The sequence below is a fragment of the Danio rerio genome, chromosome 9 (assembly GCF_049306965.1).
Source record: "Danio rerio strain Tuebingen ecotype United States chromosome 9, GRCz12tu, whole genome shotgun sequence".
Taxonomy (NCBI): Eukaryota; Metazoa; Chordata; class Actinopteri; order Cypriniformes; family Danionidae; genus Danio; species Danio rerio.
The window spans coordinates 44,991,501-45,006,147 of NC_133184.1; the positions used below are offsets into that span (position 1 = coordinate 44,991,501).

The 14,647-nt window shown below is 35.3% G+C and overlaps 1 protein-coding gene across 19 annotated transcripts in view; it reads right to left on the bottom strand.

Annotated features, from left to right (window-relative positions):
- znf385b (zinc finger protein 385B) overlaps positions 1-14,647 on the bottom strand; it is a 300,195-nt gene that overhangs the window by 16,551 nt on the left and 268,997 nt on the right. For all 19 annotated transcript variants that reach the window (XR_012384883.1, XR_012384884.1, XR_012384882.1 and 16 more), the window contains one exon: positions 5,302-5,500. Coding sequence is in view for 12 of the 19 variants with exons in the window: in XM_073911674.1 (XP_073767775.1) it covers positions 5,302-5,500 (199 nt within the window). In the remaining 7 variants the exon portion in view is untranslated. The remainder of the gene's footprint in view (positions 1-5,301; positions 5,501-14,647) is intronic.

Sequence of the window (14,647 nt, forward strand, 5' to 3'; positions counted from 1 at the left end):
ACATTACACCCGCTGACACTAACCTGAACCTCTAGGCTGGAGCTGCTGCACTTTTGCATTTTTCTGTTTTCTCCAAGTTTCGGTTTAGATTCCAAATCTCTCAATGCGTGGTAGATAGACGTGAAGACATATGCCCCTTTGTTCTGGATCTCGCTATTTTTTGCAGTGAGTCATAAAGGAAGCATTGTAGCTGAATAACAAAACAGATCAGAGATGAAGTACAAAGTTTTGGTAAAACTTTTTATAAAACTGACGGAAATTATAGGCTCTGTTTCAAAACCTAGTCGGCTCAGTTTGGAACTAATCTTACAAATCTCAAGCTGATGCAAATGTGATTTACAGCTGATGTTAAGCTAATGCTATGATACTCTAATGATAATTAAACATGCAGCACATACAAATATGAAGTAAATATAATCATTACGTTTTTGGTGTGAAAATATATGAATATTTATAAGACACTTTTGTAGCTTGAACAATAAGTGTGATTGAACCAATTAAAATGATTTAGTAATATAATATTAAATGCTTGAATATACCTAACAACATGTACGGGAGAGCAGTGATGAACGTAACGTGAGATGAAAGCAACAAAGCGATTTTCTCGAAGCCTTGACAACATTTGATTTCCAGGCTATCCGCTTGTTAAGTGTGACGTCATGCGAAGCGGCTTCCGGGTCCAAGCACTCTATTCAACTGTATGGGGAGACTCATGAAATTGTAATAATAAACGTTTACAAAGCGATGTAATACGTTATATTTATTCGTATATGTCCATGCCTAATATCCGATGGCCAGAAAGTGATTCATTTTTTTTATAAATTGTTAAAATTTTGGTATTTGTTATGCAGCAAGCCCAGAGATTGTTGTGTACAGTATGACTTTATACAAAATTAACTTTAATGTGTGATATAAATAAAAAGTGATCATAAACATAATTTCTTAAGTCAGATGAGTGGCGGCTTGGACCCGGAAACAGTATTACATACGTCACCAACACGTCACCACCTAACAAGCGGATAGCTGCACATTTAGCATGCAATTCTTGATGCAGCTGCCAAATGTCATGTGATTTTGGCATTGCGTCCCGCAGTTAGCTCCAAATATACATATGCAGTATATATTAAGTATATATGCAGAGCCAGTGTTTCTTCCCATACTAATAAACCTCAGGTGAATGGTCAATGTGACTTTTTTCCATTTTATACAGTTCCATTTACAGCATTGATGTGGTAAAGTAATTAAAATCCATTCAGTTAAATAGACTTTGGCATTCATTTAGTTGCTCAAGCGTAAAATGAGATGAAAAACCGTTTACTCGCATGCGCCAGTTAGGATCGGCAGGCTAACGCAGAATCTCCATTGAATATACTGCGGTAAAATAAATGTTCATATTTTAAAGATATGGCAGGGAAAATGGAATTTAATGCGATGCTTCTTGTACAATATGAGACCCACTTTATATTGGATATCACTCAGCCAGTGGAGATCACTGATTTTTAAAGAAAACAGACCTTAAACGTGCTGATTTTGTAATAGCATACAGTTCACCGGAAGCGCCTAACCCAGGTTACTGACAAATTAAAAGTCATTCCGCATACTTCCGCATATACCCTTGTAATAAGGTTCACGGCCCTTTGGCCGCCGGGAAGAAGGAGGCAGAGAACCGACGCAGTTTTTAAAATATTTATTAATAACCGCGACTCACGGAGACTGCCGTCTAAACCAAAATAAACGGACGGCAGCTCCTCACGGAGACTGCCGTCAAACTGAAAGCAAAAGTAAAATAATATGCCCGGGCCTCTCTCGGCTTCCTCTGCCATCGTTCCTCCTTTTATTGTCCAGAGCTCCTTCCGTGGGATCCGAGGCAGGTGCGCACCGCAGGTGTATTCACTTACGCGGTGGCCTCACTGCATTCCCACGGCTCTCGGCCACGCCCCCTCGCCACAACCCTATTTCTGTTTTTAAGTGCAAAAAGTAAATTATTGTAGCGGATATTTTTCCTCATTACAAGTTGCGTTTCTGTTTTCATGTGTCACACTAATGATCAATTCACTGGTTATTTAGTGCAATAGCAGATCCTTGAGTTTAAAATGTCTGAATTTTTCAGTTTAAAAGTAAATCAGGTTTAAACAGCAAGATATCTGTGTTACTTTTGTCCCCACAGAAAATGTTCCGCAGCTAATAGTCAATTATTATTTTTCACTTCCATATTAGAGTTTGCAGTGTTTTAGACAGTGGCTCAGTGGTTAGCACTGCTGCCTCACATCAAGAAGGTTGCTGGTTTGAGTCCCAGCTGGGTCTGTTGGCGTTTCTGTGTGGAGTTTGTATGTTCTCCCCATGTTCGCGTCGGTTTCCTCCGGGTGCTCTGGTTTCCCCCCACTGTCCAAAGACATGCGCTATAGGTAAATTGATTAAACCAAATTAGCCGTAGTGTATGTGTGTGAATGAGTGCATATCGATGTTTCCCAGTACTGGGTTGCAGCTGGAAGAGCATCGCTGTGTAAAACATATGATGGATAAGTTGGTGGTTCATTCCGCTGTTTTAAAATATTTTTTATTATTATTGGCAATATGCACTAATTTTATGAAATGTTCATTCATTCATTCATTCATTCATTTTCCTTCAGCTTAGACCCTTTATTAATCAACTAAGTACAGGGTTGCTGCTGGAAGAACATCTGCTGCGTAAAACACATGCTGGAATAGTTGGCGGTAGATAATAGACTAAGCCGAAGGAAGATGAATAAATGAATGTACTCTAGTCTTCAGTAACACACAATCCTTTAGAAGTCATTTTAATGTTTCTTAAGAACCAAATCAGCCATGATGAAAACAGCAGTACTGCTAAATATTTTAACAAATGCTTAATTTTTGAGGACCCCCCTCGGAAAATAAGATGTTTTATATCAATAATAAATTAAAATATGTTTTTTTATTTTGGTAGAAATTCAAATGTTGTTACAATTTGATGAATAGAAAGTTTAAAAAGAACAAGGATGCAAAACTCCTCACTGGCACTTCTGATGCTTCTAGTACACAGTGTATGTACTTTAAATACAATCTATGTAGGCAGCTCTCTAGGTTTTGGAACAGAGCCACAGTGATAACAATTGCTTATTTGGATGCAGCTCAAGCAGTGACTGCAATGTTAATCTGACCTTGCCATATCCTTTTTGAAAAAGCCAGAGAGAGTAGAACATTTCTAAAAAATAAATAAATAAATAAATAAATAAAGGCTGAGCAATTATTGTGAGCACACATCCCAGAATATTCCAACACACGGAGTTCTAAAACATTACATAAAACTGGCTCTTACGTAAAGCACTGGAGCTAGCAATTTTAATGATTTAGTGCTTGAAGTTTCCCCATGTAAACTAAATCTGACTGCATTGTGTGTTGCCAGGGTTCAGGGAGAAAGAGACGGCAACAGCAGCCCCCCTTCGAGTCTCGGTCCGAGCTCAACGCGCTGCTAATACGATGGCGTGACAGCGAGGACCCATAAGCCATCTGTGAATCAGGCTGACATTCATTTGGCCTGATTTGTGCAAAGACACTGCATATCAATGAGGACCACCACTGCCTAATAAATGAGGTGCGCCCAAATCTGTCTCCAATTCTGCAGCTACAGAAAAGAGCCAGCTCGGAAAAAGTATGCGCCGACTCAGATTTGCCCCCCGTAGGGCACGTGTCTTGGTACATCCCAGTCTTGATTCTTAATCAGACACAAGGGCCTGAAATCGAGTGGGTCACAGCATGAAGCAAAGATCAGATGATTATGTTCTTTGAAATGGAACACAAATCTAATTCAGTCAAATCAAAGGCCAAGCGGGAGGAGAAAAAAAGAGAAAATAACAGCATCCAAGCACGCATTCGAGCGCTTGTTTCAATTCTGTATGCGTTTTTTCGTAATTAAACGATTAGACGCAACACACAAAGATGATGTGCAGGGAACTCAATATGCAGGTAATGATGAAACAAGCAAACACAGCTGCGAGAAGAGTGATCTGCTGTTAACATTATAAAGCATATGGCAGATTACTGCCGCAGCAGGGCCGCTTCTTACCTCTACACGTCAACAACAAGCATGTGTTTGAGCTTGAAGGATAGCCCTGGTCAACCTCAAGTGCTTTTACGAGGAGAAATACAACTACATATACAGCAGGACACAAACATATAGATGGAGAGTATAAACAGTGGCAGGGGTGAGAATAAAAGCAGGGGGGTCAGGGTCAGAAATGAACTTTTCTGGCAATAGGCGATCATGACTTTAAATTTGACTTAAAAGGAGACTTGACTGGTGTAAGTTAACATGACTACAAAGGTTATGTTGATTCAACTAAAAAAAAAATTGGCAGCAAGTTTTTTATACAGTGTTGACATCTTCATTTTCACATTTGATTTCAATCATGATTGCATTTCAGATTTGAGTTTAATAAGCTGCTTTTCTTTCATTTTTGCATCATTTTGGTTTATTTGGGGGGCATTTCTGCCACGAGCCCTGTTAATTTCTGAACTCTGATGAAAGTGAACACATTCACAGAGATTTTATTTATTTTCACAATTCATATATATATTATATATTTTTTTTTAATTTTTTTTTTATATATAACTTAATGTAATTTTCAAATTTACATCAATGCAAGTGTGATTTTAAAATAATAGCTTCAAAAATATTGGATGAAGCTTACTGGTAAGTGGCTATGGTAAGCTATTTTTAAAACAGGCCCACAGGCAACTCATGTGATCCTCATGGGCAACCTGGTGCTCTGCTCTACCAATAAAATAAAGGTTTTAACCTATTTTTTATCATCTTACAAAGTGTAACTTAATACTTTAGATCAGTTTAATTAATGTTAGTACACATCACTAAAAGTTAAATTGATTTAACTAAAAAAATGGCAGCAAGATTTTTTTTATCCAATATTGACAAATCTTCATTCACTTTGACATTTCACTTTAATCTTGATAGCAGTAAATTTGAGTTTAATAAGCTGCTTGTCTTTAATTTTCTCTTTAATTTGCTTGTCTTTCATTTGAAACATTTTGGTTTATTTTGGGAACATTTCTAAACTCTGATGGAAGTGAACACATACAGTTTTCATTTAATTTCACAATTCACTGTAATCATTTTTACCAATATCTTGCTTTTTTTTGCTTGCTTTGGTGGAATTTTTGCCTGTTTTGGTGGCATTTTTACCCAATTGTCTAATTTCCGACCCTGATGTAAGTCAACACATAAGGAGTGGAGAAAGAAGACAGGACAGTTGATGTGGAGCAAGAACAAAAGGAGCTATTAACCTGTTTGGTCAGAGCAGCTGGCAGTGACTGCAGTGCAGGAGGAGGTGGTGGTGGTGGTGGTGGTGTTGGTGGAGGTGCTGGTGATTGTCTTAGTGCCGCTGTCCTGGGCGACTGCACTTTTCTGCTTATTTTTCGGTGACTCCTGTGCTTTGAGCTTCTTGGCATGTTTACTGCCTTTGTAGTGCGCCTCGGCTTGGCTCTACAAAGGAGAACAAATGAACCATCCAATCAGGCTCATTTCTTGCATCTACCATCATGGACTGCAATCACACGCACACACACACACACACATTTCTAACATGCTTTCAATAGCAGGCACTGTTCCAATCAAGGTAACGGTGGGATCGAAATGTCCAGAAATAAAGCCGGATGCCAGGTGTGTTTGGACTCCCAATGGGGAAAACGAAATGGGTGTCAATTGGTTGGCACTCAATGACGTTAATGGAGAGTTTAATCATATCTTTTAGTTGTTCAGCTTCCAAGTGAAAATGACTACTTCATACTTGAAGCGAGCGAGAGAAAGAGAGAGCGAGCGCTTATGAGGGATTAGAATGCCTTTGAATATCTGACTGCTAAGAATTAGAAGCTCAAATTCTCATTTTTATGACATCAAAAGTGACAAAGTCCCAAAAGACCTGCAGATGGATTTTTTTTCTCTCCAAATGCTGATTCTCTGTCACATTCACTAACTGCAAGTTTAAGGGATTTCTGACAGTGCCGGGAGAAGTCAGACACTGCTCACGGATGTTTTTTTTTTTCAGCAGAGGAAGATTATTCAGAACTGAAGCCTGCAGTTTTCATCTTTCTAGTTGCTTAAATAGCAATTACAGTAATGTAATGACATGTCACACTTTTGTTGTATGCATTAGCGTCCTTCAAACGAAACAAATGAAATTCATTTAAAGCAACATAGTAACTGTTTTATTCTATGTATCATTAAAATTGTTCATAGTAAATCAGATAAATGTTAGTTAAGTTCCATTCAGACTATCAAAGGTAATAAATACAAAACAATATATTTTTCAAAATCTTCATTTTATCAGAGTTTACCTACCTAATATATAAAATAAAAATAAGTAGATTTTGATAAAATGAAGATTTTAAAAAATATAATGTTTTGTACTTATTACCTTTGATAGTCTGAATGGAACTTAACTGACATTTATCTGATTTATATACAGTTGAATCAGAATTATTAACCAACCTGAAATATTAGCCCAGCTGTGTGTTTGTTTTCCCCTATTTCTGTTTAATGGAGAGAAGATTTTTTTTTCAACACATTTCTAAACATATTAGTTTTAATAACTCATTTCTAATAACTGATTTATTTTCTCTTTGCCATGATGACAGTAAATGTTTGACTAGATATTTTTCAAGACACTTCTATACAGCTTAAAGTGACAATAAAGGCTTAACTAGGTTAATTAGGTTAACTAGGCAGGTTAGGGTAATTAGGCAAGTTATTGTACAACAGTGGTTTGTTCTGAAGACAATCAAAAAATATATAGCTTAAAGGGGCTAATAATTTTGATTAAAAAAATTGGTTCTTAAAAAAATTAAAAACTGCTTTTATTCTAGCCGAAATAAACTAAATAAGACTTTCTCCAGAAGAAAAAAATATTATCAGACATACTGTGAAAATTTCCTTGCTCTGTTAAACATCATTTGGAAAATATTTTAGAGGCTTAATAATTAGGATTTCAATGATATATATATATATATATATATATATATATATATATATATATATATATATATATATATATATATATATATATATATATATATATATATATATAAAGATAAAATGAATCAGTTATTATAAATGACTTTAATGTGTCGGGGGCTAATATAAATGATATGTTTGTTTATTGTTTATTTGATCATTTTATTTATATTTTATTAATAGAATATGTACTACTTTACCCAGTTTCATATAAAATTACTTTACTATATGCCTTACTATTTTCATTTCAATAAATACATAAAATATTAGATATATCAATAAGGACAAATTGCAGATATTTGACAAAACATGGGGCCAGATATTAAAACATCTTAATGCATTGGAAGAAACACAAGCCAAACAGTAACCCCTTTCAATAACACAGTAACTAAAGATTAAGAGTGTAATCGATATTCACAATTCATAACCTAAAATATTCTTAATAATGTGCCAAACTATTATTTGACAATAACACTGTAGTTAGGATAATGCGTTTTTCTGGTGATACAACAACAACAATAATTTATAATTGCTTTTATTTATGCATCACCTGACCAGCTAAATAATATTTTGCTTTCGTGTGTATTTGTCCCCTTGTGTTCTGTCGTTCAGTTATTCTGTCATAGATTAGTATTTTTTCTTATTTTTTTATGTATTGTATTTTATATGTATTATATTGTAGTGTATTGAATTGGGTGTTTTTTATAGTTTTTTTTTTTGTTCTATAATTTGTTGTAGTTTTATAAAAAGCAAAAAGCACATAAATAAACGTTTAAAAAATACATAAACTATTATGAATAAGTTATTACATATGCAGTGCTTCCCTTAAGTTTGAAATATACTTGCAGTGGTAGCTTGATTGAAACACACCATTTACCCACATCACATAAATAGTTAACTATATGTGACAAACAAATTATAATTTAATTTTTAACAATAATTGTATTTATTATTACATTCTAATTTAAGTTTCTAAGTTCAAAGCAAACTAGATAATAAATAGCCTATGTAATATAGCATGATGACATCATCAAAATAACAAAACATACAGCAAAAAAAAAAATGACAGAAAAAGGAATTACAGACAATCTCTCAAAAAATTATAAAAATTACACATCAAAATGTGTAGATCATTTAAATAAGGCAAATGCGTTGATTAACTGTTACTAATGGTGTACATATTTTTTGCGGCCAGTTTAGACTAGTCATTTTGTAGTATATAGTTACAGTAAAATTTTTATGAGTCGTTTACATTCAAGAATGAGTTATTGAATGTTTCTCTCGCTCTCGCAACTGTGCGCCCAAGTAAAGTCTATGTGCGGGAAGCGCTGCATATGAAACCCAGAGTAAATCTTGGTTAATGAATGTTAGAGTTGTAATGCAGCAAGCTTTTGTACATTGTTTATACCAGTTTAGAGGTTGAAACTTTTTAATAAACTCTCCATTCACAAACATTTTTATCATCACTTGATCTCTTATAACAAAATCACATGAACTTTTTTAATGCACATACTGGAATTTGTTCTGTAAAAGTGTTTCCATCGTAGTTTATGTGCATCTTTTCTTATCGAATAAAATGTTTATCCTACTCAGTTGTGCACGTTTTTTATGCACATTTACAAAATGTACATGAAAATATGCGTATCTTGGCGAGTACATCAACCTATTTTTTATGCGTATATCCAAAATGCACATAAAAATAGGTGGATGAAAACGTAGCTATTGAATCTGTATTTTGGAGACATCTACAGTTCAGTGATTTCGGAACAGTATTGGATGTGCCTCTATTGAAAGAAACATATTAACTTCACTAGTTAATACACTTATACATTTGATAACAACAAGCACACAAACACACAGACAGACAAAACAATATCTAACACAAAGCATGCACCAACACCATGTTGTAAAGTTGCTGTGATTAAAGTGGGCTCAAAGTTTTTGTTGTTGTCGTTGTGTTTTCATTCTTAAAGACAAAATGGCTGCCGTTCGCTTGAATTCTTGTGAATGTGTGTTAAACCATCTGAGTCAGATCTGGAAAAACATGAGACAGGATAACAGAGAAGAAAGAGAGAGACAGAGCAAGCGAAAATGAGGTGCGGAACGTCCATCTCAACAACAGCACAGATTGCTTGTTGAAGTGACAGGCATGAGAGTCATAATGACACACAGTGACAGGAGAGACTGATGGGACGACCCGGGGCGTTTGTCTTCTCTGAACTGTGCAAATGTTAGCAGCTCCTGTGACCTGGATTAAGTGCACTTGACATTTATAAATTGACTTTCTTCCCAGCTAAGTGTATGCTTCAGTTTTAATATTTACAAAACATTCACACTCTGACCGTAATTTCAGTCTTTATAACATCAAGTGTCTTCCAGCTTAGTTCTGGTAATCTCAAGGCCTCAATCATGGAACACAAGCAGCGCAAATGTCTGTGTAAAATAATAGGAAAAGAAAAAATTACAATGCTGTCACATTTCAGATACATTATGAGGAATGTTTGGGTCCAAACGACACTGGACTTAACAGAAGAAAGTTGTCAATGCATGGAGTTAAAATTTTACATTAGCGAGAATATTTTCCACTACTTAATCGATAACGGATGTTTGGTTATATTAGGTGTATACAATATAGTGTAAAAGGAGAATAATATAATAGAATTATATGTCACTAAATATACTTGGGCGGCCATTAATATACATGGGCCGTGCGCCCAAGTGAAGTCAGAAGCACTGCTTATGTGACCTCGAGTAAGCAAGCTTTTGTGCTGTTTTTATGCCAGTTTAGAGTGTGAACCCTTTTTCTAAACTCTCTATGCAAATATGGTTAGGGAAAGTCTCTTCATCTATTGGCTTTAAATGTTATTGCCACACCTCCATTCCAAAAAGGACATTTCTGATTGGAGTGTAGAGAGGGTGAATGGGAATATAAATAAGGTTGCTAATTTAATTCTAAAGTCAAGGTTATACTATACTAGAGGGGAAAAATACATTTATTAATAGTGACACAATCTTATTATCAGAACCTGGTGCTCTGCCCAAATAGAACTTAGGATGTGCAACTCTTCAGATCATCAGATTTTTTAAAAGCCATTTAAGGTCAAAAGCCCCTTTAAGCTATTTTTTTCCCGATTGTCTACAGAACAGACCATCTTTATACAATAACTTGTTTAATTACCCTAACCTGCCTAATTAAACTAGTTAAGCCTTTAAATAGCCCTTTAAGCTGAATACTAGCATCTTAAAAAATATCTAGTCAAATATTATTTACTGTCATCATGGCAAAGATAAAATAAATCAGTTATTAGAAATGAGTAATTAAAACTATTATGTTTAGAAATGTGTTGGAAAATGTTTCTTCCCCTTAAACAGAAATAGGGGAAAAAATAAACAGGGGGGCTAAAACATCTGACTTCAACTGTATCAACTTCAACTTTTGGCAACACCAAAAAATGTCAAATTTATTTATATAAAAAACAGCTCACAGTGTGTAATGTTTTGAGTACACCAGATCTTCATCAGTTGAAATGTTACATGCTGTGAGCTATCTTTTCATTTACTTTCACCGGCCACTTTATTAGGCACACCTTACTTGCACTGGGTTGGACCCCGCTTTATTTTCAGAACTGTCTTAAGCCTTCATGTCATAGGTTTAACAAGGTACTGGAAATATTCTCAGAGACTTTGGTCCATATTGACATTGACATAATAGCATCACGCAGTTGCAGCAGATTTGTCAGCAGCACATCCATGATGCGAATCTCCCGTTCCACTACGTCCCAAAGGTGCTGAGTTCTGGTGACTGTGGAGGCCATTTGAGTACAATTCTGACCCTACCATCTGAATTTTGCAGTAGAAATCAAGACTCATCAGACCAGGTAACATTTTTTCAATCTCCTATTGTCCAATTTTGGTGAGCCTGTGTGAATTGTAGCCTCAGTTTGCTGTTCTTAGCTGACAGGAATGGCACCTGGTGTGGTCTTCTTTGAGTGGTTATCTGAGTTACTGTTTCCTTTCTTTCAGTTCAAACCAGTCTGGCCATTCCCCTCTGATCTCTGGCATCAACAAAGCATTTGCGCCCACAGAACTGCCACTTACTAGATTTTTCACATTTTCAGACCATTCTCTGAAAACCCTAGAGATTGTTGTGCATGAAAATCCCATTAGATCAGCAGTTTCTAAAATACTCCGACCAGCCCATCTGGCACCAACAACCATGCCACGTTCAAAGTTACCTAAATCCCCTTTCTTCACCATTCTGATGTTTAAACTGCAGCAGATCGTCTTGACCATGTCTGCATGCATAAATGTATTGAGATGCTGCCATGTGATTGGCTGATTAGAAATTAGCGTTAACAAGCAGTTAGACAGGTGTACCTAATAAAGGGGCCGGTGCGTGTATATGCTTACTTTTGTTTGGCTGAGCACCCAGTTAAGATTGATGTGCACACTTTGGTTAAATTATAATAGATAATAATAAAAAAAATCTCTTACTGACCCTCAAAACTTTACAGTTTGGAAATGGCTCCCAATGCTGTAATTTGTGTGAAAATAGCTTTACAATCATTTTACACAAAAAAAAAATAAAAATGTATTCCATCCTGTCACTCGATGTAGTTTACTTGCAGGATGTTTTTTTTTTTTCCACATGAATTATTTGAACTTGCATTTATTACACAATTGAGGTGAATTCTACATGTTCACAGTAAACACCTTATGAATTCTGCCTCATTCATACCACTGCATCCTGGTGGAAATTTATCTACATTTGCACTGACTTTGTATGTAATGTACTTGTGCAAATACTTTATTTCGCTTTTGATGTGAACCCAGCATTGCATTCTATTTTTTATTAATTTATTTTATAGACTTTTTATTTATTATTAGCGATTTTAAAAACAGATGTGCTGCTTAATGGGTTAGAAAAAAATGAGCCATGCATTTTCATTTGCACAATAAATGTATAAATAAATGTAAAATAAAATTCTTATTAACCCCTAAATATAATTGACAGCACAGTTTATACAAATGTATGTACTTGCATGAGTTGCCACAATGCTGCAATTTAAGTGAAATAAGTTCACTTCACAATCATTGTACACAGAAATGTATTCCATTCAGGTTTCACGAGCGAGGCCCATAGGGCATATATGACATTCTTCAGTGAATTGGCAAACACATACACGCTTTATTAATTGTTATGTTGCAAAAACATCTTTGCAACAAGAGCAGGACATGAACGAGCAAACATAAAAAGGCTTGCATTGGCAATAAGCACCAATAAGCCTTTCTGCTGATATTTGCAAATAGAAGCCGCCAGCAATATCAGTGCATTACCCTACAGCTGTCTGTGTATCCTCCAGTTCAGCGCTCATGTACTGTACAAGAAACCTGTCAAACACATACACCTACACATTGTAACAGCTTGTTGTTTGAAAGTGCACAGTTGATCTTGTAGGGAGTCTGTTTTCTCATGCATACATGCTTTGACTTTGTGGATTCATTCACAGACCTGGCTGATGCAATAAACAGACTACCCTCACCTTGAGCATCACTTTGCTTTTCGATTTCTTGTGTTTTGTTTTCTCTTTTAATTCTATTAAATCGGTCTTGTAAATATATATTTTTGGCCGAAGCAGTGGCGCAGTAAGTAGTGCTGTCGCCTCACAGCAAGAAGGTTGCTGGGTTGCTGGTTCGAGCCTCGGCTCAGTTGACATTTCTGTGTGGAGTTTGCATGCTCTTCCTGCGATCGCGTGGGTTTCCTCCGGGTGCTCTGGTTTGCCCCACAGTCCAAGTTGGCGGTTCATTCCGCTGAGGCGATCCCGGATTAATAAAGGGACTAAGCCGACAAGAAAATGAATGAATGAATATATATATATATATATATATATATATATATATATATATATATATATATATATATATATATATATATATATATATATATATATATATATATATTTTTTTTTTTTTTTTTTTTATGTTATATTTTATATATTTATTATTTGCTGGTGCACAATGTTATTCTTTAAATGAACAATTAATCTGTGCAAGTTAATCCACTGAACAAAAGATTGTTTGGTAATCTTCAATCAAAATCTGACCAGGTGTTTTTCTGTTGATGTCAGTTTGACAGCTTCAGCCATAACATTCTTAGCCCCACCCCCTCTGCACTGTTAGTTTACTATGTGGGAATGATGTGCAAAAGGAAGTCCCACCCCCTATCAATATTCTGTTTTAATTGGAAGTACATTAAAACACTGAGATAAATGTGACAATCATTCATTCATTCATTTTTCTTCGTCTCCACAGCAGAATGAACCACCCACTATTCCAGCATATGTTTTACACAGCCGATGCCGCAGCGAACACATTTATTTACACATACACTCATACACTATGGCCAGTTTAGTATATTCAACTCACCTAGAGCACATGTGTTTGGACTGTAGGGGAAACTACAAAACCTGGAAGCAACCCACGTAAACATGGAGAGAACATGCAAACTCCACACAGAAATGCCAGCTGACCCAGCCGTGTTAACTACTGAGCCACTGTGCCACCACATTTTGATTTATTTCATAAATGGGTAAAACAAAGTTGAATAGTAGACGGTTCATTTCACTGTGGCGACCTCTGAAATAGAGACCAAGCTGAAGGAAAATGAATAAATGAAATCAAAACGTTTTGGCCATGAGCCTTGATTAGTGTCTATTCTTCTGTCATTATTTAATATAAAATTAAGCACGGACCTTCATTGATACAGTACTTGTCAAAAAAAAATCTTATAATTGCCAAAATTAAATTTTTATAATGTATTAACCTTATTTTTGTCATAAAAGAAAAAAATACATAATTGTAATCCATACAATATATTTTTAGCTTTTAACAGCTGTTAAAAGTTCTTTCTTATCTAGATTACTGTGGAATGGTATGGTCGAGTACATCAAGTAAAGACTTAGATAAATTACAGTTAGTCCAGAATAGAGCTGCAAGACTAATTTTACACTGCAATAGAAGAGGTAATATTATGAAAATGAATTAAACTTTAGGTTGGTTATTGGTGAAGGATAGGGTAATTGTTTCCTCTGCTTTGTTTTATAAGCAACATTTCTGCGTTGAGATTTGCAAGTGTATAGTACTGTCATTTTTTGTATAGTGATGCTAGTCATCATTTTTACACCAGGCATGCATCAAAAGGATTTTGTTTTGCTTCCCATTTCAAAAACTAATGCAAAGCAACGAACTGTAATGTATAGAGGAATGAATACATGGAATGAATTGCCATCAGACATTACATGCTTTGTAACAATTAAAATGAGGTTTAAAAAATTGTTTAAGAAATATTTAATGGCACAATATTAAGTGGATTGTTGATCTGGATGTCATGTTTGAATATTGTATTTTAATGTAATTTTGTGTTGTGTTCGATGGACCCCAGAAAGAACAGCCACAACCTTGGTAGTGGTTAATGGGGATACTGATAAAATAAATAAATAAATAAATGTCTTTATTTATTTGACAAAAGTAGAGATTGTGGGAACAAACACACTTATTTTAAATAGTTTAAATCTCTCTGGATCTCCTAAATCTTTTCACAATATTAAATATGGCAGTTGG